Below are 25952 nucleotides of genomic sequence, written 5' to 3' on the forward strand. Positions count from 1 at the left end.
GTGTCCAAAACGGGGGGCCTTCATTTGGGGTAGATGGTAATATTTGTGCTCGTTTACTGGGAGAACACTGGTTTCTAAACTCATGTCCACACAAACTCTTACACAAGCTATGAACAGTCATGGAAATTATGATGCAACCAGGTCTGAACTCGTACAGGAACAATTGTTCAGGAGATGCACACGAATGGTATGAAATATATTTCTCTAATATCTTTCTCATTTGCACATTCCTGTTACCAGTCATATCTTTTATCACATCCAAAACACAATGATCTGATTAAGGCCTGGTGCCTGAGCAGGAGGGTAAAGGATTTCTGAGACACCATCACTAGCCTGGGTTGTTAACATGCGGCAGGGTGAGTCCATGGAGTCATACTGTTGATGCCAAATATAGAGGCTAGCATATGAATATGTCAACCCAATTTTGATGTGAGCAGTGTAGCCTCATATTAGGCCTACAAAACATATTTGTGAGAAACATTTTTTCTTAAAAAAAAAAAAAAAAAAAAATACAATATTTCCTTATTCATTTACATCAGTATTTTTAAGCTTTCTTTAGGTTAAAAGACATGATAATATAATGTTAAAAATCTGACATATGGCTACAATGAATAAAGGTTATTACTGTGTTAACTTTTTCAAAGCTTCCAGACAAAATCAGATATCTACTAAACTGAAAATGTTGGTCGCTCCTCCTTTTATGATGTTAGTTTGCAAAATAAACAATGAAAATGCTAAAGATCCACAAAAAGCACCCAACCAATCTGATATTTTCACAAGTAAAAGTCCTGTTTCTGTAAATAGAGTCTGGTGGAGTGTAATCATTTCACTTTCTTGATGGAAAGCGCAGTCCAACAGCAGATAATGAGATGAAAATGTTTTAAGCATAGTATATACTCAAACTGATACGGATTTCTTTAGGTTGCCAATATCTATTCGGCTGTGACAGCGTTCACAGCAGTACATGTGTTTAGTTTCTATGCTAGTCGTGCACTTGTCTGCTTGGGGATGTTGCTTAGTTCTGTCTACTGCAAGTAAAACACAGACTGTGGACAGTAACATTGCAACCCACTTAAAATGAAATATACCCAGCTACAGTATGTGAGCATTCAAAAAAAGGTTAGAAGAAATATGTGGTTCCTGAAAAACTCCAGAGGCATTATCTTAGTTCTCTAGTTATTTAGTAATTTTTGACATCTCATGTGTTGTTTTCATTGAAGAAAAAAAATGGATGTCTGTATTTGTCTATCACCTTCCACTACCTCAAATTCCTTTTTTTGTTTTGATTGACAGGGGTCTATCTGCTTCAGTGTGCTGTGCAGTGTGAGATGCTTACACTTGGTTGTAAGGTGTGCTTATCTGAGTGACCCTTCTGTCAGAGCCAACCGACCTGGCTGTTCTCCTCTACCAATACAGTGATTCTCTCCACAGAACATCAGCGAGATCACCGTTTTCCTCCAGTGTTTGCCATGAACGGTAACTCCAGCTCCTGACCTGTATCTGGATGATTTTATGTACGTCGGCCACACGATTGGCTGTTTGTATAGTGTTTCTAATAATATTTTAATAAAACGTCTGGCCTTTGGTAAAGCATTTTAAAATGACAAAGATTCTGCAGACTGTGTACTTCCCCTTAAACTCACAAAAATGTAAAGGAGATTTGGTAGAGGTTCAGTAAGGCAGATATTTCACACATTTTATCTTTACGACTTGGCTATATAATCCACTCATTAGTCTGCATGTGTGGGTGTGTACGGATCTCTGGGGGAGACAAGAGAGAAGTTTGAGAGTTTCATCCTTAAATTCCAGTTTTATAAAGTCAAAAAAAGTACATGGGTACATGAAATTAATAAAGCGCAAACACATTTCATCAAGCAATTTGTGTTAGATTACTTATATGTACTCATACATTCTGTGTGCATAAGGTGCCCTGCATGGCTGTGCCAAAATGCACATTTTACAGCAGCTCTACCGTGTAGGGCAGTACATAAAGAGCGAGGGGCGCCAAGGGTAAAAGATGCAGGTCGTGTGTTGTGTGTGCGTTAGCGGGGCTGAGCCTCTGCATTGATCGACCACTAAGCCTCCTTGAACACAATGAGGGAACTATCGATTGTCCAGGTGTTTCAGAGCTGTTCACACACTGATAACAAGACCTTCCACCGACGATGTTAAATGCCCTGTGCCCCTCCTCTGTGCCCATAAGGACACACACATGGACACACAAATCTGTCAATGGTGCAAACAAATAATTCAAACCTAAACTGATTAACAGCACACTGGTGTATTTCTGTTAAGAATAAAAAAAAGAAAAACAATGCAGGATACAACAGGATGGACAAGTCAAAGTACTTACACTGGCAACATTTGGTCATTACTTTAATTGAAGACACTTATTTGGAGGGTGATGCATCAGTGTTTTTCCTCAAATTAAAAATAAATAAATATTAGCAAAAAGAATGACTTTTCTAGACCATTACTTCCACAGACTGACCCAGACAGATCATTCGTTTTGAGCCAGAGGAGAAATTGATAAGGAACAGAAATTTCCATTAGGGAAATCAAACATTACATTCCCATTATTTTTGCAGGAAATATACTGTGTGTTTTTCTACAATATGCATATAATTAAAATTAATGGTCAGTATTTTTGCGTCAGCTGTGATTGTGCTTTGCTTTCATGCATAATCAGGAGATTTCGACCTCAGCCAGCCACAGCAGCTTCCATGTTTAAGCATTTCAATGCAAAGTTTCATTTACCAGCTGTCACATTTAAATTAAGGACAGACAACTGAAAACAGGTTACTTAAAAAAGTTGGTGGACTGCAGATGGTGCAGCAGTGATCATATTTTATCACTATTTGGCTCAGGCTTGTAACTCAATATTTCAAGACTATGCAGCAGAAGCCAGTGATATAAAGTCTGAACCTCAAGGACAGTTTTTACACAAGTCTGCTGTGCTCGCTCAGTTAAGAGTAGTTGTGCTGGTGCAGGACACTGAAATGAAATTACTCGACAATATCACTGTGTAACAACGCCCGAAGGGGGAAAACCAAAAAACAATGGCCAAATATGATATTCGGATTTATTCTAATGTGACTTTTAAAGGGACGGGTGTGAAAAACAAGTTATGAAGCCTGTTCTAGGAAAACTCAGCGTTGTGTCACTAATCTGAAAGAGTAACTATAAAAAAACAAAACAAAACCTTGAAAACATTCATGAACCTAGCAACTATGAGACTACAAAAAAAATAATAAAATAAAAATCCATAATGCACCTTTACAGAACAGTCTTACTAGACTTGGAAAGTAACCTACTGCATGTGTGGGGCTGTGATAATGTTTATAATTCACAGGAAAAACAATTGTGTAGTTTCTCCTTCTTTGGACCCATCACAACACAACACTTTGGGTTTTTCCATTGAGTTGGATCTTAAATGAATGTCTACAAACTACAGCAGACTGTGGAATGCTACTCCACCACCCCAACCGCTTCATTTCTTATGTCATTTCCTACAAATGGGTAGTTCAGAGATAAGTGCACACACCTCGAGTAAAAACAAAACAAAACAAAACAAACAAAAAAACAGACGATGGAAGGCTTCCTTACATTTGTAGAAAAATGCCCCTCTTATACCTTGCACTTTGTGCAGCATCTTTCACTCATTACAGTAAGAGTGTGTGAGTCAACAATATAAGGATCTGGTGATATTCCCAATTCTTATAGAAGTATTATATAATACTTTTGCCATTTCCAGGATTTTTTAGAAATGAGTTACATTTTTAGAAAGAACTTACTTTCATAATTGTGACATGTACACATTAGGGGGCCGTAATGACTGGGTGGTTTTTACCCGAGGAAAGCATATTTGGTTATTTTCAAGTTTTTATTAATCTAATAAATAACTTATTTACAAAATAAGTTATTTCAGAAGCTTGCTTGGCAGCATTAAGTTTTCATGGGAAACTCTGAACAAGCTATGCACTCTTGGTATGTGTAGTTTATCCCAGATGCTGACAGGCACTCTAAGCACTGTCATACTCCATGGTCAGTTTCTCAGTGAATGAGAAGAATCCGAACTACTAGTAACTTTAGCCTCCTCCACAGATTCAAACCAACTTGAATAAAAGTTCCCATGGCTTCAGACTTCTGCCATTCCACATGTACTGAGGTCCTTATCTCCCAAGGGACATTGAGTGCTTTGGAAGTGGGTTTATACCCTCACCCTGACCTGTGCTATCTCAAGAGAGTTCCAAGCCACGGCTTGAGGTAGGCTTGGGGTAGGCATGGCGGACCTAGCCTGGTGACCCTTACTGAATACATGCCCTGGCTGGAATCCCTTACCAATTGTTCCAGAGGTTGTAATGGTGCCACTATACTATTCAGCTTCTTAAAATCAGAAGGAGCATAAGAAAACAAACACCACAGGCTGAAGAAACAGCTGGAGCAGTCTAAGAGTGATCAGCCCTTCAAAAAGGAAAGAAAAGGAAACTAAACTAAAACAAAAAATGCTTACAGCTCATTAACAAAGGTTGAACTTATTCTCCATCACATGTAGAGCGAAGTGCTGCAAAACACTGAATTCAACCACATTCCGCCCACACTCAGTGGTACTTAATGTGTGACTGGTAAATGATGCAACTTTAAGAACCTGCAAAGATCATTGCCATGGTAACTTACAATTGGAAGAGGAGAATGCAGTTAAAAGCATGGCTCATGGGGCGGGAGAGGAAGATTCGCCCAAGCAGATGAAGGTTCGGCTGCAGACTGCCGGCTTGGTCATGCAGAGCTGCTCCATCCGGCTGTAGTAAACCTGTATCTAAAAGACACAGACAAATGCAGGAGGCAATCAATTCACCGAACCTCAAACTGCTACAGTAAAAAAAAAAAAAAGCTGCCAAATGTTCAGCTTAGCACATCATTTCCAAAGAAAGTAGACTCGTGGCCCTTTTATCACAGGTTATAGCCTCAATGTAGACATGAATGATAGTTTCCCCTCTCAGATTTTCATTTTTCATGTTATTTGCACTTTTTCAAGCCTCCTGAAGGTGAATAGCACTAAAGAACATATCCAGGAATTTTAAACATAAAAATAATCCATCCATCCATCAGTTTTCTTATCCAATTCAGTCACAACTAAGCTAGAGCCTATTCTAGCTGTCATAGGGCAGACAGGAGAACACACCCTATATAGGTTACCAATGTATCAGAGGGTTAACACAGGGACAGACAACCATTCACACTCACATTCACACCTACAATCACCAATTAATCTAACAAGCGTGTCTTTGGCCTCTGAGACGAAGCAGGAGTACCCAGACAAAACCCACACACAACACAACAAGAGAGTTTAAGGTCACGAACCCCCACAGAATCTTTTCATTGTTTTCATGATAACCCCCAAGAGACAAAAAATGAGTGAAGACAACATATCAAAAGAAGGGTGTTTAAAAAGTTCTTTGGAGGCTTGACGGTCCTTACTACAGCCCATCACTTTTTTAATATTCTGTTTCAACTACCGATTATGCTATGCATTGTTCTTTTGAAGCTTATTTCAGCTTCCTTAAAGTGCTGACTTGAACACTGAGCTTGAAGAATGCTGCAGCTATTGCCATAGATTCTGCTCTTCAAGTAACCCACAGTCTTTGTTGCTGCTGTTCTGGGTTTGAACTCACATGCATGTTGCAAGGACAGATGATAATAACTTTGATGAAAGTGGACCTGGCAGAGTGTACATTATTAAATGTGACAGTTAAAACCAGCATGTTAAATTAATGGCAAACATGCCTGTTAAATGAATAGCAATGCAGAAGTCCATTAAGTAAGAGTAGGGCACTGAAACACAAACACAACAGCATCACTATACAAAAAAAAAAAAAAAAAAAAAAATTCCAAACCAGAACCAAGCAACTGCATAGCATTAACATGCAGCTTTCATGGTGAAGAGGAATTTTTGTCTGATTTGATAATGACGGCTGGTTTATACTGGGACACATCAAATTTTAAAAACAAATCTCCTTTGACTGTTTTTTTAAGCTTGTTAACCGTTTTACTGATGCATAAATGTATAAGGTGCATTTCAATGCTGTAGCTGGCCAAGACAAGGCTAACATCCATTTGCAGGTTAACAACAATCTATATACATATACAGAATACATTATGTAAATATGTCCAACACGCCACTTTTCTGTTTTTTATTTGCAAATAGGGCTGCCACGATTAGTCGACCAGTCTCGATTACGTCGATTATCAAAATCGTTGACGAGTAATTTAATAGTCGATGCGTTGTTTGAAGCTTTGCAAGATCACAAAAGACGCAGGAATAAGTAGTAGGATTTTAAGAGTGTAATAACAGACTGAAACAGAAGATGGCAGCACTGCATATACAAGGATGCCAGCTGCCGTTAAACCCCGAAGAAGAAGAAGAAGCTGGGTCCAGTGTTGCCAACTTAGCGACTTTGTCGCTATATTTAGCGAGTTTTCAGACGTGAAAAAAGACGTGAAAGCGTGTATCGCTTTTACTCTCAACAAGCAGCGGGTGCTGTAACGCAGTCAGTTCTTTTACTCTTTTACTCTTATGCTGTTTTGTGGATCACAAGGTTTAAAACTACTTATAAACTGTTAAATTATAATATTATTTTATGCCATGTTATACCCCTAATTAAAGATTGTGAATTATTATGTAGTTTTAGTTTGCAGTATTCTCCTGAATTAGAAGAAGCTGATAACTATTGCATTAGTTAAACTGATTTGCATTACATTAGACTGCTGATTTATTGTGGATGAATGATATTGTTTTATGATGTTATAAGAAACACTGTTTGCAGAAAGTCATTGCCTTATTTGTCTGATTAGAAGAGAACAGAGCATGCTGGAGTTTTCTGCCCCATCTCAGCAGGAGCAGATAAACGGGGAGCCAAGGTCGTAGCTTAGGCGCCGTGTGAGAGAAAAGCATGTGAATGTTTAGGCTTTTATGATAAGGTGGGGGCACCAGAGGCTATAAGAGTTTGATTAATGCTCCACCATTTTGAGATCTGAGGCTGTCTGCATACAGTGTCCATCTCCCACGCGTGTGACTATTAAAATCATCGTTTGACTTAACCCGGCCGGACCAGTGTTGTTATTGTGGTTTTTTTCTCTTGTCTCCATCCCCAATATTTGAACTCGTAACAGCTTGGGTTACGGTGGAGTTACACACAAAGTAAAGGAGCAGGGTTGGAATTGTGACATTAAAATAAAACAATAATTGCTAAAAGAAATTTAATTTGTAGTTCTAAATAAACTCTAAATGCATTTAGGATGTTTTTTACTCACTTTATGTCTCTTCCACGATGTTATTTCTCTCTCCAACAACATAGGTTACAATTAGATTAGCATGACCAATTATGCAAATTAGGCGATGACGTCATTTAGCGACTTCAAGGACAACCAATAGCGATTTTCCTTACTGAAGAGTTGGCAACACTGGCTGGGTCCCAGAATTCATAGCGCAGCCCAGCTCAGTTTCCAACAAAGGTGGCAGCTAGTTAGTTTTAATATTACTCTTATTATTCTTTCCGGGTCACAAAATAAACGTTTAACATATTTTCAGGCGAGAATGTAGCTGTGTAAACCTCAAATACCTGCTCAGTTTATCAAGACACCACATATTTTCAAAAGCGCTCCGACGTTTTCAGGGACGTCTGTTACCCACCAGCTCGATAGCGAGCCGGGGGCAAGGCTCACTAGAGCCTGTGAGAACGCTGGACTCCCGGCAAATCGTTTTCAAACCCACCGCCGTCTTTCGCTGCTCAGGTTAAACACATATAAGTCACTTAGATAACTTAAAAATGTTATTGTTTGGCTTTTTTCAGTATTTTATTTGTTCCTGAGTAAATCAGTTCGGTGAGATTAAAGTTATAGTTTTCACACAGCTGAATAAACGTCCAGCAGACAACTGACTATCAGAAGTGTGAGATGCTCGAGAGTATATACTCCGGTGTCCCGTTATATTTTAGATAGCAAGGAGTTTATTAAACTTCACCAAAATAATCTGCAAATTTCATTAAAATTTAATAAACTATCATCTTGTCTTTATTTTTAGTTAGCACAGACCTTAAACACTTAAAGCTGTAAGCTAATGATAGTTATATAAGAGCAGATGCTGCTGGTGCAATAAGCTGTACGTTTTACATCCAATGGATGCATGATCTGATCGGTCGACTAATCGCAAAAATAATCTGTGACTAGTCATCTATCAAAATAATCGTTTGTGGCAGCCCTATTTGCAAATAATCCATAAACTGCAGAAGGCATAATTCAGAGACCCAATAGATCTTTCAATTACTGAGAGCCACATCCTGAGTATGTACTTGAACTTTTTCTAAATCATGGTTTATGTATTGACGTTTCCTTTTTATCTCCACAATTTAGGTATACTGACGAGTTTATCTATGACTCTACTCACGCAGTACTTAGAGAGGTCAGTCATACATTTAAGTCAAGGTAAAGCTAGATACTAAAGATATTATACAGATGATATATGTAAATGTAGTAATGCTTGTGATATCTACAGCTCCTCTCAGAGTATTCCAAGCAGCACTGGAGAGGAATGTGATTAATTGCAAGAGATCTTTAGTAAACAAACCCAAGCAATGAATGCAGAGAATTTATGAGAAATGTGTTTATTTCTATACATGTATGTGTAAACATGCAGCACAAGCATCAATTTAGAAATGCAAAAAGAAAGCTTTGAAAAGCAACCTTGAATATGCCTTATCAATAATCAAAAAATAATTATAGTTCAAAGAATTAAGCAGCAGGTTCTCACTAATGCATAGTGACACCAAGCATCATTTTATGATGCGCAGGGTAGTATGTTACTGAATTTGGCAGTATAAAACCAAAGTAAGTCAGAATTTGGGGGTAGACAGAGCAGGGAGTGGTATTTTGAAAAACATCACAATTTAGGTTAAAATACACCTTTCACATGTAAAAAGGCAAATTTCTCCCATCTCTAGCAAGTGCTTCCTTATTTTCCATTACCACAGCCTCACAAAGCCAAGATCAAGGCTTTAACTTGTTTTTAGAAATTTTTTAAAGAGTAGACATTAAGCAATATTTCTGTGCACAATATCACACAAATACCACAAATAATGTATTTGTGTGATGGTTTAAAACCATCACACAAATACATTGTTGAACCATTTGCAAATTAGTACATTTGCAGTGGTCTTGAATTAACAGGCAAGCATTTAGCAGAAGTTTTACTATCAAACAACTACAGTGCAGATCAGAAAACACAGAATTCTTAGTAAATTATGATTATATTCCTGAAAAACTGGCTTGCAAATTAGTGTTAGTGTCATCGCTAATATTTAAAAATGATTCCTCTACTTTAGGTTATAACAAATTAGGCTTCATAAATTAGCACACATGCATATCTCCTGTTTAACACCAGTTTAATTAGTATTCCTGAATGTAATTAGTGATCTGAAAAATTTAGTCAACAGAATAATATAATTCAAATCTGTCCTGCCCCAATGTATTAGTTTAAGTCCATTTAAAACACTGGGAAAAATTCCTATGGAAAAAATCAGTAACTGCCTCCCACATGAGCCGCTCAGAAACAGAATGTTTTTTTTCTTTTTGTACAACAACTTGAGCACAGCTATTAAAGCCTGCAAAATGTGACCTTCATATTATAAGAAATGTTCTAGTTACAGGCCCTCAAAGTACATAGCAGTGGGTTGAAATTTGGCACTTTTTAAGTAGACTTCTTTTTTCTTTTTTTATAACTGGTAACATCTTGAGTACAAAAGATACACGTGAAATTTTCAAAGTTGAAAAACACATTTAGAGTCTAAACTCTGCAGAAAAATCTATTTTACACCCACTCCAAATGTTACAATCTAAAGCTAAAAGCTCTCTTTTCCCCCCAGAACATCTTTTTCTATAACTAAGTTTGAGCATAAATGTCATGGGGCATTTCAAAGTTTTAATAGCAAAATATATTTAAAAAATATACACAAAAATATATACACACACGCAAACACGCACTTTGTTATAGTATACGAAATGTCTCATTTTTAGCTACATTTTGATGGAAGAATCGTGTTCCAGGTTTGGTTCCTTTAGCAACAAAATTACTTCTAAAGAATTTAAGTTTGTATAACGGGCTTCTCACCTGCTTCTGCATTTTCACTGTCATCATCTTCTTCCTCAGTATGAACTGGATCCTCCACACCCACCTGATCCATGACTATACACTCTGCAACACCTGTCTATGATTACCACAGAAAGTAGAGTCATTTAGCTTTCCACTTGACCAAAACGAAACCAGAAAATGATGAATAAGTAAGGTAAGCTTTAATACACTTCTTCGTTTGACATGCAGGGAAAGTATCAGGGTAAAGATTTGTGTTTAAAAAAAAGTTCTAAATCCATGCTCTGTATCATGTTTCTGTATCAAGTTTTCATTCCCTTAATCCCTAATCCTTCCTAAAGGCTCCAGCTATATTCCGTGTCTTTGATTATTATTAGTGCAGAATGAAGCTTCTAGCTTCTTGCCAGTTAAGTACTTTTGGACAGCAAAACATAAAATGTAGGCACTACACAGGTTTAATTCAGTTACTGACCTTTAAGGATTCCAGCTGCATCACCTGACATTTCTGAAGAAGCTCCACAAACAGGTAGATCAGCAAGGCCTGCATGGGAAAGAATACGGAAAATACATGTAGGTTTTGTGGTTGAAATGGTTGTGGTCGTTTCATGAACTATAAAACAATAAAATCAGAGGTTGTGTATTACTTACCTGGACAAAGAAGCCAACAATAAAGGAGAACAGGAAAGGCACCAGTCCAGCATGGGCTATCGTTACTGGAAGACCTGCAAATTAAAACGAGGTGAAACTATTTCTGAATTTCATTCCCATCTAAGCTTACCAGAAGATATGTGCTAGACAATGTCTGACTCTTTGTCAGCATATCCACCTGCCTGTCTATCACCATCTCGGCTCGTTTTTCGCTCTCTCAGACACTCCTTTGTACTCTGGCTCAAACTTCCCATAAAATTTAATGGATGGTGCTGATTTCAATATGAGATTTAAGTGACTGAACAAGTATTAACTTGGAAGGGCTCCACCTTTGTGGAACTACATGAAGACCCTGCTGAAAACAAAGTACTTAAATGTAATGTTCCATGTAATTTCCACCTCTACAAAAATCTCTCTGGTGTTAACTACACTTCATAAACCACACTTAAATTTGCACTGCCAATGACAGCCAGGAGATGGACAGCGCTTTAATTATGCTTCAAGTTATATTAGAAAAGTCCATCCAGTAGAAAGAAAAAATACAGCTCTCTAAAGTTTCGACCACTGTGTTAGCCAAGTCACAATACTCCAGTGCAGTAAACTTTTAATAAATCCTTCTGTGAAGAGTCGGGTTTATTTTGAGACTGTGTGTGAAGGATCTTGTTTCTACTATTCAGTAAATTCTCAGAGCAGTTTGTAGTGTTGTTCATCTCATACTGAAATGTACGATATTCCTTCTTTTGTCTCATCCAGAACTCTGGTTGTTTTAAACGCTGCCTCTGAATTTGTCTTGTTTTTCCAATAGTTTTTTTTGCTTGCCACCAAATTACCTTCAGTCTCAACATTAAGTATTAAGTCACTTGACTTACTGTTCTGACTCATCATCCAATTCCAAGTGTCCTCAAGAAATGTGTATTCTGAATCCCTGCAGATTTTTTTTTGCACAAGGATTCAGCATATGTCAAACAGGAGCAGCAGGGAAGGATAACATGGAAACAACTATGTACGTAAAAGTATGTAAAATTTTGCTTTTGAGGTGTTCATCTGCCCTGATAAGAGTTCACTTGAACATTTACTTTGTCATTCAGAGCGTTATTCTCACTCCGAATAGTGATTTAAGTTTCAGCGTTTTGTTTCATAAAAACCTCCCGCTGAGATTGGCTCTACATGTGTTCCATAAGCAGAAATGAGTGCATCTCACAAAGAGCTTACTGAAGATGTCAACTCATTAACCTACTCTATGTGCATCAAAGCAAGTGTTAATTCATCTAAAAACAAATATGGTCAAGTGCTGAGCCAACATAATAAACCCAAGGCTGATGACTCAGAAAAACCAGCAAACAAACAGAGAAGAACAGGCTTTAACCTTAATTTCCGAAGTAGACCTTTCAGAAGAGGAAGAACAACTACTCACTGTCCAACCATTTTTAGTACAGAAACAAACAAGCGCACACACAGAAAAAACAAAACCATAATAGCTAAAGTGCTATTGTTGCTGCGGACTATACACCCTAGCCCAAGATGTTAACCTCCAGGGCCCTGTTTCAGGAAGCCGGTTTAGAAAACTCAGAGTGAAAAACGATACGCAGGGTTGAGTAACCCCGAACTGTCCAACTCGGAATATTCGGTTTCAGAAAGGCTGATAACAATTAGTTCAATCAACGCGGAGTTGCGTCAACCCCAAGTGAAGCGCGCGGACGAGGATACATAAAGCCCTGATAAGCGGAGCAGAGATTAAGCGAGTCACCATGGAGACGGAGGGAAAGAAGGCGCGGTCAATGTATTTCACAGCGCTTGAGGCCGAAATTCTGATGGCAGCATATGCCGATAACATGCAAATTCCGCGGAAAAAAGTAACACAGCCACAGCTGCAAAAGAAAGGGAGCATGCATGGCAAAACATAGCCGACAGAGTCAATGCGTGAGTGTTAATTTAAACATTGATCTAGGGATTTCCACCCATTTAACACGTTATTTTATCATATGTTATTTTATCATATGTTATTTTATTTGTTATTTTATACATTTTATTTTGTGACGTGATGTGAGCCAAACGTTCCTGGCAGCAAGTAAAAATGAAATATAAAAATATAGTCCAAACAGGTAAGGTGTAATTGTATTATGAGCCATAGTGCTTGGTCTGTTTGTCCGATGTAAATCAATTGCAGTTAGAGGCTACATTAATTTTCTTTCTGTAAGCACTTATTGAAATTATCTGAGCACATTACAAGTACATATTTGCTTACTCTGTATGCTCAAATGTGACCCGTTATAGCCAACAGAAAAAAAGCGGAGGCCCGAAAAACAGGTGGGGGTCCTCCACCACTCACAGAGGCTGAGCAGTTGGCCCTCAGCCAAAACAGTGGGCGCCCTGTGGCCGAAGGCATCTCTGCGGGGACATCCTCTGAGTCAATAACCCCGCAAGACACAAGTGCCTACATAGGGGGTAAATTCAAAATAATACATGATGTGCATACATCCTTTCTTCACAGTCACCTTTGCAGTGCGACACATTCATTTGATAAACTCTTTACCATAATGGATTATTTTGTAGTGAAGTTATTTTCCTACTGATTTTGCCTTCCCTCAGTCTTGGTTGTCTTTGAGAGCATAATGACAATGAAGTGTAAGGTGATTGGTATGTTTGTTAATTGCCATTTGGTCCCTTGTAAGTTATAAGTGACCTGTATAAACCTCATATTCTATCAGTTGATGGTGGTGGTGTACTGCATCTGGTGCAGCCTCCTGTTGAGCCAGACCAACATGCAGTTGTGAGTAATACTCCACAGATTATATGAGTTTACAGTAGAACAGCAATGTTGTTTATTTCTTTACTACAGGAAAATAATGAAGAAACATTGACAGCTGTTACAGAGGAGGAAGCAACAGAGACACTTTATGAGGTTTACATCTTTTAATACTTTGTGTACAGGAAACACAGGCGACCAATAAAGCCAGTTGAACAAAAAATCTGTTTATTCTTCTTTCAACATGTTGAGGTGATGGGTCAAAAGAAATGATTGTGACATATGGTGTCTCTGACTGCTCTTCCATCTTGTATGTCCGTGGGAGGGTCAGGATGTTCATGGTTTGGATCACTGCTGATGTTTGGTTCAGAAGGACAGTGTTCTCCTCTAATTGTGGCAATGTTGTGAAGAATCACACATGCCACAATAATGTCACATGCCCTTTCTGGGGTGACCCTGAGTCTTTGCAGGCACTGGAACCGGGCCTTAAGCATTCCGATAGTCATTTCAATTCTGGCTCTTGTCCTGCAATGAGCCAGATTATATCGCTGCTGTGGGCCCGGTTCAGGGTCAGGGTAAGGGGTAAGCAAATAGGGTAAACATGGATACCCCCTATCACCAAGCAAGTAGCCAGTGAACTCTCCTAAGACAGAAGGATACACTTCAGTTCAAATGTCCCTGAAGCAATTGGTCTTTATATATTTTACAGTATTCTCAACTCACCATGTCCAAATTTTGTGCTCAGTGTACATTCACGGAATATTTGTGAGTCATGGACAGAGCCTGGCCACTTGGCTTCCACATTTGTGATAATGTTGGCAGCATCATATATGATCTTCACAGTGCAGAGAACACAAATTAGCATCCATTACTATAATGAAATAATTTGTTAGTTTGAAATGCTACAGGGAACTATGTACCTGTACATTAATGCTGTGGAAAGACTTCCTGTTCACATAGTCTCCTTCATTTACTGAAGGAGCAATGATTGGAATGTGAGTGCCATCTATACAGCCAATCACGCCTGGGAACCGTGAAAATAAATGTAAAATTTAAGTAGTAGTTCAAGTATCACCACATCATAAATTAAGTTTTGGTCATCCTGATACCTGCAATTTTGTGGCATCCCTCTTTGATAAATCTTGTGGGTCTATGACCGGGGAACACCACAGACGAGGAGACGTTTCAGTGCAACTGTAACATTCCTGACTGCCCGACAGACGGTAGCCTTGGAAACGTGCTCAGCGTCACCAATATTATATAGAAAGCTCCCGTTTGCAAAAAACGAAGTGCAATACAAATAATATGCAATGAACTGAGAGCATGTCCGCGATGTGTCACATGCGTAATATATGGCCTGAGGATGTTATCCAAATAACTTATAGATTGTGCTGAGAAACGGTGACGTTCACACAGAAAATCATCAGGAAATGATAAAATGTCCAAACGCGCTCTAATCACTCTCTCCCGGCGGAGAGCTCTGCGGAGAATTTGGGCTTCACGATCTACTGGCTCTTCAAGGACGGGGCACGCCATGTCCGACACTTCCTACTGTCAGGTTTCCGACAAAGGGGCGGAGACAGTCAGGGTTAGTTGTAGTAAACCTGCTAGGGGGTAGGTTAGCTTCACGGAGTGTGTCGTCATAGTAACTCACTGAGGCTTCATCTGAACTCGCTTTGTGAAACCGAAAACCCAGAGTTTTCGTTAACTCAGGGTATACTTACTCAGTTTTTCCACTAAACCGGCTTCCTGAAACAGGGCCCAGGACAGACTGACGTGTGTTTGCTTATCAGACGTTTTACTTGATGTTGTAAAAACTGTGATTCATGCACCTCAAGAAAAAAAAAGCTGTGAATATGTGAATACTCACCTAAGATTCCAGTTCCCAGTATTGTTGCAATGGTCAAAAAGTCTGGGAAGACAGAAAGTGATTATTTGAGTGATTATTATTATGATTATTTCTTGTTCTACTTGTAGGAACAAAATGTTTGACTTGAACATACAAAATAACACCGAGGTTCACAGAAAGACAAAATTAAATATATTGCAAATACCAACTGAGTTGGGTGAAACAAATCAGGAGGAATGTCTGCAACAGCCTTAAGCTGAGAACGCATGGTCAAAGGTGGCCTCTTCCTGCCCAGGCCACACCCTCCAGGGTAGCATTACTTGCTGCAGCTTCGGTTCATAAACAGCTTTTGCCCTGTTTGGTGGATGTCTTCGAAGTGCAACCCAAACAACACACATTTGGTACAGAAACTATGCCATCTTACAAAAAGTAGTGCATGCAAGGATCAGCTGCTATAGGGCCAAAACTTACTAAATATAACAGTGTTCAACACACACCATGAAACTGAACACAGCCAGGACCTTCTTTACTTTCATTCATTAGATTGGGGTGGGGGAACTCCAGGCCTCAAGGGCCGGTGTCCTGCAGGTTTTAGACGTGTTGTTGATCCAACATAGCTGATTTAAATGGCTTCAAGTTCTCCAGAGGCCTGTTAATGAACCAATCATTTGATTCAGGTGTGTTGATGCAGGATGATACCTAAAACCTGCAGGACACCGGCCCTTGAGGCCTGGAGTTCCCCACCCTTGGATTTGATGGAGCTGACTCAACACTAAAGGTTATATAAGAGACAGCAAAACTAGGGCTGCACGATTTTGCATAAAATGAGAATCACGATTTTTTGGCTTAGAATTGAGATCACGATTTTCTTTTCCAGTATAAACATTTATTGCACTTATTAACTGCACATCAACTTCGTAACAGTTGAGACTGAACATAAAAACAATAAATAAACATAAAAACAACAAATGTCTCACATTTTGTCGTTGCCGCAAAATGTTGTACTGCTTGAAATTCCGTCTCCACCGTTGCTCGACACTGCGTGTATAGAGCAGGTAGTGCAACAATAGAAAAATAGTTGCGGGACGGCACTGTGTAGCGTTTGTCTAGGGTGTTGATCATTTTCCTAAATCCCTCGTTTTGCAGTGTTGATGGGAGCCATATCTTTGGTCAGGTGATAAATAATAGCCTCCGCAATTTCTTTGTGCCTGCGGAAGTTCGACGTGTATAGGGAAGCGCTGTATAAGGTTCCCGTTATTGATGTTTGGGTGGTTGTCCGGGACGGATTTTCTCCTGTCACTTTCTCGTCATCCCTGACGTGCTCTCCGTTGTTTTTCCTGCTAATTTTAGCATCACACGGCACAGCTTCTGTATCACGTGGTATAAGGCTCCGCCCTTGTCATTTGTTGAGCAGGAAGAGTGAGCGCTTGTTTTCATGCAGATTACGTCCCGGATCAAAATGCGGTACAATCGTCGTCGTCTTTTTTTTTTTTTTTTTTTTTTTAATCGTTGTCATTTGGAAATGAGATCGCACATAAGTATGAATCGAGATCGCAATTTTCTAACGATTAATCGTGCAGCCCTAAGCAAAACCATACGATATTTTTTTAGATTTGACATGACAACTCCAGACCAAAGAAGTAGGGGTTCTACTTATATATCCCCAAAACTTACATTACAGAGTCTTCAATATTTGTCGAGCACCTCTCAATTAACAGTTTCGATTTATATATATATATATATATATATATATATATATATATATATATATATATATATATATATATATATATATTAGTGCCTTCCCACTCTACAGCTATTTTTAAGGCTAAATTAAATTGACAAATCACACTGACTCACATTATCATTTCCTAAGCATACGGATACTGAATAGAAAAGCAGATGAACGCATTGAGTGTATGGTCTAGCATAAAAGACAAAGAAATAAACCAGGCAGCACAAATTCAAATAACTGAAGCACCCTTCCTGATATCTCAGCAGAGCTTTCACTGTAACTCCACTGTGCAATTGGCCTTTTCAGTGCAATCACAGCTGTGGAAGGAACTACATTTTTCAGAGCTGCACACATCATCTCCGAGCTCACTCGGGCTCACATAAACAACCCGTTCTATGTAACCGCTATCACTCTGAGATTTAAATTCAGGATTACAGTGAATAACCCCAAACGATCCTTCACACTGTCTCCATCAAGCAGCAGATATCACAGATATCAACGTACACTAAAATGTTAAACAGCAAAATGAAGCTGTTAGCATTTTCCATAATTATAATGTACCACTAACTCAAATGAATGGTCCTGGTCAGTGTTATGGAGTTTGCAATCTTTATGTTTGGGAAGCGCAGTTTTTGCTTATTGGGAATAATATTAGTATCAATTGGTATTAATTAGCAATTAATACTGCTGCACTTTCATGTTGGTATCTCTGCACAATCTGCAACATGGATAAGGACATTTTTAGGTGAGGACAACTTTGCACTCTTTGAAATTAATGTGCACACAAGAAGCCACAACATCACATGAGAAGAGAGAACAGAAAGAGGGTAACTCTGCTGGCCAAATAAGGAGGGAGGACCAGGGAAAATAACAGTAAAGGACCATGAAATGTTATGCCTTTATGCAGTGCAAGCTCCATCTGATCCACTTTTAGTCACTACTCACTGTAGTCAACCAAGCTCTCCTGCGGGTATAGTCTACATTTTGTCTCATCATGCTTAAAATGTGTGTGTGTGTGTTGAGGGGGGGAACTCCTAGGTACTTCTTTTTCACTAGTCACAAAAATAGTTTTGTTTTGGGACCACATAGTATGTATTTTGGTGGGCGGGTAATTCTACGTTTACTAGAGCAGGGGGGTGTTCAAACCTGGCTACAGAGAAAATCACTCAGCCATACGATTTGTCACACATCACCACCATGAGGGAATGAGACTGTCTCAGATTCATTCTTCACTGCATAACGGTTAGTCCAAACTAAGGTCTGACCAATACCAGGACTGTGGAAAGAACTCAAACAGTGGAACAGTGTCAGTAGAACCAGTGTACTCCATACACCACACAGTAGCAGGATTTATTTAGCATATGGCCACACCCACCTTATATAAAACTGTATATATATATCAAACACTGTATTTAAAAGAGAGAGAAAAAAGCTACAGGCCACTATGTCGACATCTGAATTTTTATAATTATGTGAACTACTTTTAGTATTTGAATTACTTTTTTTTGACTCTGTACACAACCAGTTGATTTTAAATCAAACAATAAACATGTGATTGAAATGCACCATCTCAGCTTTAACTCACAGGGTTTAACAAAAGTGCTGCATTCACTTTTTCTAAATCACAGCCATTTGTATACATAATTCTCCGTTTTCAAAGACTCAAAAGCAACTGGACAATTGACTCAGGTGAGGCCTTCACCTTTGGAATACATTGAGCACATAAAAGATCTGGATTTGATTACTTGTTGCCACATCAACAATACAGACACTCTTAAAAAAAGAAATCCAATGGCCAACTTAGCAACACCAAAAGGCCTGAAAGACCAAGGAAGAAAATTGAAGTTGATGATGGCATATTTTATTCTTTGGTTAAAAAAATAACAAACAAATAAATAAACCTTCACAGCATCTAGCAAAGTCAAGAGCACTCTCAAGGAGGTAAACGTGTCAATGCCAAAGTCTACAATCAAGACGTGTTCTCATGAATATAACCACAGAGGTTTTACAGCACTGTGATTACACTCAAGAACCGAACGGTCATCTAAAGAAATTCTTTGAATAGCTGCAACCAAAGTTAAGAGTGATGGGAGGAGAAACGCATTGAGAAGGGGAAGAACAGCTCTTGATCAAAAACACACCACATTATCTGAAGGTGGAGATGGACATGGCTATGCATGGCTGCCAGTGGATCCAGTGGAACAAGATCACTAGTGTTTATTGATAATGTGACTGCTGATATAGAAAGTAAGACTAATTGTGATGTGAACAAGGCCATACTCTCTGCTCAGATTCAGCCAAATGCAGAACTCATCAGACAGTTTCACATACAAGGTATATGAAGGCATAATTTAAAAAACTGTGCCGCTGTCCAAATATTTATGGACCCAACAGTAACCCTAACCCAGTTTAGTTTTAGTAGCTCAAACTATACTTCAAAAACAACACCTGAAGCCTTACCATCACATAAAAGCTTTTACATTTGTGCTACATATTACCAGAGAGTAGTCAGAAAGCTATGAAACCTTTTTGGGTAATTACAATAAACACCATCAACCAGCCTCGCCAACCACAAGCTGATGGTTGTATTGACGAGGCAGGTCATTTTTCTGTCGAATTCAGATCCATCACTTGGACTCTAAGGACCTCCCATCATCACTAGAAATAGGCTGTCATTTTCAATCAGCCTGGTCGTTTTTTACGATTCTCTTATCAGTCCTCTTCTGTACTCTTTCAATGCCGTCCAAAGATGAGTGAGGCACATATGGTGACGGTAATCAGACATGTCATGAAAATCTTTCATATTGTCTGCGTTCTCACAGCTGGGCAGGCATGTAATATAACAACTCAATAACTCATTTTAGACAGATATAGACTGTAACCGCAGGAAAGGAACATGGAACTTGGACAGAGTGACCCTAATATTCATAAATAGCACTTTGATTTGGATGCTTCATTTTTGATTGACCCCTGTCTTTATTCATGCAAACAGTTTGACACTTCTTACTCACAAAATACAAACAAACAACTTTCTTTATATAGAAAGTGCATGGAAAAAACTTTGCCACAGTGACACTGGCAAAAAGAGAAAGCTTAGAGAAAAGTACAGCGGTGGGAGGCTTTAATAAGCTATAATACGTGACATGTCTCGCGATGTGGACATGAACCTAACCTCTGAACGTTGATGACTTAGGACTTAACCTAACCTTAAAGATTCCCTCAAGACAATATTTGAAGATATATGAAAGACCTGCTTCGAATGATAATTTGTGTGTGATGAGGTTTTCAATGCAATTTAATAATAACATAATAAGAAATTCAAAAATGACATTTACACCTTGTTTTAAAAAAAAACCAAAAAAAACAGAATGTATGAATATGTTCAAAAATATCATTGCAGATGTTTAGGGTGTCGACAAGCTGTCTCATACATCACATAAAGTCAATTTTTGATATTTTTTGCAAAGGAGCCATTATGGAAAAGATATATATAAATCTTATAAAGTTTGTATCTGTCTTGTGTGAAACTTGTATGAAAAGCATACAAGAGTGAAAACAGATATAAGATCCCTTGAAAAATTATATAATGAAACTTGTATGTTTTGGATACTTACTAAAACAATATATGAAAGTAATGAGAAAGTGGCCACTTTCATGAGTAAATCATATAAGTTTTTACTATTTCTTTTCCATATGGGAGGCATCGGGTTCCCAAAGCTCCCTGGTCTATGATGCTTGCTGGACTCAAACTGGCTTCCAGTCATGATGTCAGAAAATCTAATTTTGATTTTAGGAGAAACTTTCCACTTTCAGTAGAAGAATTTTAAAACAGCATAAATTATTTGTACGGGTAAGATCAAATATCAACAGGGCTACCAGCTCTCAGACTTTTGGTGTGAGTCTCTGTCAAATAAAAGAGAAAAATCTTGCCCAATATAGGATAGGAAGAAAAAAAAACACATACAGAGTGGAAATGATGGAGTTTGTGTAGCCTGACAAAGGCAAAGGAACCCTCACTAACATCACACAATACCCTATATTGAGTTTTGATTCAGTCAATTTGAAATGGTCACATAAATGCAAAATTTGCTCAAAACATTATCCATTTGTGTTTAAATTTGTGAATTTCATAAACACAGTTTTGCCTTCAAATGTAATCCCTGTTTTGCCAAAATGATAATACCTGCCATAGTATCAATAGGATTTATATAAGCATATAAGTACACCACCAGCAACTTAATTGTCAAACATAACTGAAATTCAAATGTAACCACTAAATCTGAGATGTCTGCCTCTGTCATCTTAATTCAGGAAGAAGTAGGCAATTTTACCCTGGATACACAAAAATATGTATTTTTCCCCTGTAATGTTTATTACATATATTTTTGTTGTTTCAATTCAATGCAGTTAGATCTATCTATCTATCTATCTATCTATCTATCTATCTATCTATCTATCTATCTATCTATCTATCTATCTATCTTCACATCATCTAGTAGAGATGGGGTGAAAGGGGGATTTTAAAATTCCCCACTTGCCCTGCGGGTGGTCTTTATCCTCCCCCAGAGTGCTGGGAGCTTGAGGGTTCTACACAGTATCTTTGCTGTTCCTAGACCTGTGCTCTACATTTCTGGCGCTTCTTATGTTCCTTCTTCCCAATGTTGCTACAACTCAGTAAATCTATCAGTATGGCTGTCTTCCTCTGCTTGTCCACTACTATGTTCGGTTGGTTTACCATCCCTAGTTTGTCCAGCCGTCCCACACGATCTTAGTTTGGTCATTCGCAACCACCCTAGGGGGCAAATCCCATTTTGACCTCGGGACCTCCATGCCATACTCGCACAGATGTTCCTGTAGACCAGGGGTCCCCAATCCCAGTCCACGAGGGCCGGTGTCCCTGCAGGTTTTAGATCTCACCCTGGGTCAACACACCTGAATCACATGATTAGTTCATTACCAGGCCTCTGGAGAACTTCAAGACATGTTGAGACGGTAATTTATCCATTTAAATCAGCTGTGATGGATCAAGGACACATCTAAAACGTGCAGGGACACCGGCCCTAGTGGACTGGGATTGGGGACCCGTGCTGTAGACTATGCCAGCTACTTTGTTATGGTGTTCCATATATGCCCTGCCTGCTAGCATCTTGTTCCTGATGAAGGCTCTTAGGGTCCTGTTAATCTTGTATAATTCTAGGCCTTCATGTGTGAGACACTGAGTCATAGCTGTCTTTTGCTCAATCCAGGGAGCGCACAGGTTGGTCAGTCTCCTCTTAAAGTCTTGACACGAGCGTTCTATCTACCAGGAGCTGGTGTTTCTGCCAATTCCTTTCTGTGCCCTGCTCATGTTATGAGCCATGTGCCTGTTAATCTTAGCTCCTATGATATCTGACAGGTGTGGTGCTGAAGCGGGTTATTGACCACGAGGTGGATGCGACTAATCCATTCTAGGGATCCTTGGGGATCAGGACTGTCTGGCATTTGGTTAACCATTCTGGTTGCATCTCATCCATTAGCAGCTGGTTCATATGTGCTGCCAGACACGTATGCCTTCTTGTTGTACTAGCCCACTTCTCAGCACTGTGTCCTGATTCCTTCCTGAAGTGGACCTTGTTAATCTGGGCAACACTGACTGCTGAATTTACAGGGTAATAGCTTTGGTGGTTACAGTCTGATGGTCACTGGAAAAACAAGCTTGTCAACATTGGAGGCCATCTCAATGCAGAGAAATATTGAGATAATATTCTCCAACCAGTGGCAATCCCATATGTCCACAGTCTAGGCGTGCTGTTCATGCCAGGGTGACCAAATCAACCACATTGGCTGACTTGAGACAAATGCTGGGTGACTAATGAGACGCCATCCCACAGCAGTGTGGGCCCAAGCAGGTGGCCACCACAAGGAGGAGGTGGCAAGCTGCTATGGCTGTATATGGTTCTTCCACATACTACTGAGGCCCCTGTTTGTTTAATGAATGATGGGTTAAATTGTCAGTATATGTTGTTTCTGGAGACTTTCATCATCTAATTGAATAAAGGACACCAAACACGCGTCCACAGCAGAATAAAGTGCTTGGAATTGGCAGAGAAGATTTGGCCAATTTGTAATGGTCACAACCCACATACTCAACACTGCTGCTTCACTGATAGGAAGTGGTGACAGCCTGTAGACCAACACTAAACTTTCACTGCAGTGCAAAATTTTACTGGTTGGGAATATTAAATATCCTGTCAGACACTGTAGTGTGGAGTGTGGCTTCATTTTTCTTGCGTAGAAATATGACTCTATAGCATATATTTCCATGAAACTTCTCTCACATAACTTGCTACTTAGTACTTCAAATTTAATTTGAAGTAGTAAGTAAATATATATATAAACATATATTTCCTTTGTTAAATGCATGCCGAAGTGAAATGTAAAGTTGTAAAACACAAGGTTTTGCAAAGCTAGGTATGTATGTTTACTGCCTTATGAACAGGAATTATTTTTTAATTTTTCTAGTGGAAACAGCGTCCTCCCCGTGCCTGTCCTTCGGGGCGTTTATCCGCCTCCTCCACCCCCTCTGTAACATGAATGGAGGCTCGGCTCTTCAAATGTGTTTATATGATAAATTTATTCGGCTGCGACAAACCAAACGTCGCCTAAAACAGGGATGCGGCACATTTTCCATGATTTTCTGAGCGGACTTGTGTAGCCTGTGTTCGGTGTTTGACTCTAAACGTCGTGGTGTGTGTCGGTACTCACAGCACTGCAGATAAATAAACCGCAACTTCCAGTGTCTGTCCTGGTTTTTCCGCGTTATTTTGATGGACAGAGTGCTGAGACTGTTGTCAGGGATGGGACAGGGGCTCGTTTGGTTTCTTATCTCCACTGAATCGGTCGCCATCATTTTTACTACCCTATCTCTGTCCCCCCCAATCTCCTCTCTCACTCTCTCTCCTCCTCTCCCTCCCTTCTCTCCCAGCGCGCGAACACGCGTTGTCGTCGGGATGCTGCGCGCGCTCGATGGTCTTTCTTTCTGTTTGGAGCATGATCCACCCAAAGGACGTTTGAGTCAAAGCTAGCTCAAAACAGGTATGGTGAATAATATAATGAGCATTTAAAGAGGAAGCAGCCTGCAAAAGACAGATTTAATGTGATAAAAGAGGAGATGGGAGCACACAGACAGAAGCAGCGCTTTTATACAATATTTTATACAATATTTCAGAAAATACTGCTGAGGCATGATGTGGGATGATTCAGTAGATGTGACAAAATTACTTGAAAGAGTGCTGGCATTTAACATGATATTGATAAAGACAAATTGGTAATAAATATTGTGTATGTACAATGGCTAAAAAAGCATTGATGTCCATGTACTGATTTCTATTTGAAGCAGAGATTTATGGGAAACAAAAGGGTAGTTTGTGCATTTAGATAGGATGAGGAGCTCGATAATTTTGTTCATTCAGTAATGCGGCTCCTCCACATCAAAAGGAACCAGATGAGATCGTTTGGGCATCTGGCTTAGGCTACGTCCACACTTACATGTGTATCTTGGGACATAACGTAGCTTTTTCTATGCATTTTGGCCTTTTGTCTTTAAGGAGATGGACAAACTGAGCCTTCAGAAAAGCCCTGTTAGGGTGAAGATTTGCAGAAAAGGAAAACAGAGGTTTTGTCTTGTAAGGTGGGCATCTTTATCAAATTTTTTGACATCAGAATGTGCTGTGTGTTATTGTTTGTGAGCTTTTGATTGGCCAGCATTTCTTCCTGGTGTTGTAACAACTCCTGTTGCTTTAGCATGCTCTTGACAGGAACACGCTACACCTTTTCATCTTTGTGTTGAAAGATCTGCACTGCAGCATGATAATCAGCCAAGTACACATTAGAGCTCTCTCTTACACGAAGCAGAAGAACTGCTGACTGTCATGGACGTTCACCCAAAAGTTGTCTGACCTCAACCACACCCAACATTTGTGGCTGCTTGAAGACTAAAAACTCCCTTACAGCACAAGCTGTTTACAGCATTGGAGCATCATGCTGAAATAAATGAGCTGTAGGTCAACTCCATATAGCTCAACATGGAGTAAAGCTAAGGATGGAAAGCATGTCTGTGTAGGTGCTGTCATCCAGATTCCGTTGCCTTAATAGCTTGAACAAAGAAAGTACATGGACTTATTTAAGTTTGTAAACAAGTTTCATCTCTCAGGCTTCTGAGTTCTGAGAGCTCTGACAGTGGAAAGCCAAATACCAATATAACAATAAAAGCTTAAGAAATCCATGCACATTAATAATAATAACAACACCCATAACCCAGCTTCTCCTAACCTGAACCTATCAGAAGCAAGGGGAACCTTGAAAGCAAGTGTTGTGTTGGTAAAGTTGGGAATTCATATCAGTGTACCCTATGCACATAAAAAAGTTAAAACTCTGTTTCACAGGTGACACTGAGCTGGGTGGATGTGAGCAGGCACCCGAAATGTTAAAATCTGTTTTTGCCCACTCTCCAGTAATACCTCCACCCTCCAGCTCTTCAGAGAGTATACCAAAGCATTGCTGAGAGACATAATCTCTCTTTAACATATCCTGTGTTTGCCCCAGGGCCTGCTGCCAGTTGGACATGCCCCAAACACACATATTAGGTGTCAAGGAGGCATAATGACCAACTCAACTGACTTCTTGCAATGCGGAGGAATAGCAACTCTACTCTGAACCCTTTCTGAATGATTAAACTCCTCACTATGTCTTGGAGCTCCTCTCAGGAAGCTCATTTCTCCTCTTCACTACCTATAGCTTGTGGCCATAGGTCAGGCTAGGAATACAGATTGATTGTTGAACTGACAGCTTTATT

General features: G+C 39.3%; 1 protein-coding gene across 1 annotated transcript in view; it reads right to left on the reverse strand.

The window, feature by feature from the left end:
- LOC146641527 (uncharacterized) overlaps window positions 1–24027 on the reverse strand; it is an 89250-nt gene extending 65223 nt beyond the window's left edge. Inside the window, exons 1-6 of the mRNA XM_085398532.1 lie at window positions 23864–24027; window positions 15406–15447; window positions 10790–10863; window positions 10614–10682; window positions 10163–10259; window positions 4678–4816 (exon numbers count right to left, since the gene is read on the reverse strand). Of these exons, the coding sequence (XP_085254658.1) occupies window positions 4678–4816; window positions 10163–10259; window positions 10614–10682; window positions 10790–10863; window positions 15406–15447; window positions 23864–24008 (566 nt within the window). The 5' untranslated portion in view covers window positions 24009–24027. The remainder of the gene's footprint in view (window positions 1–4677; window positions 4817–10162; window positions 10260–10613; window positions 10683–10789; window positions 10864–15405; window positions 15448–23863) is intronic.
- Window positions 24028–25952: the final 1925 nt, after the last annotated feature.

Source organism: Rhamphochromis longiceps, linkage group LG23, assembly GCF_057381845.1.
Source record: "Rhamphochromis longiceps isolate RC_006_pf linkage group LG23, R_longiceps_female_GT1.1, whole genome shotgun sequence".
NCBI lineage: Eukaryota > Metazoa > Chordata > Actinopteri > Cichliformes > Cichlidae > Rhamphochromis > Rhamphochromis longiceps.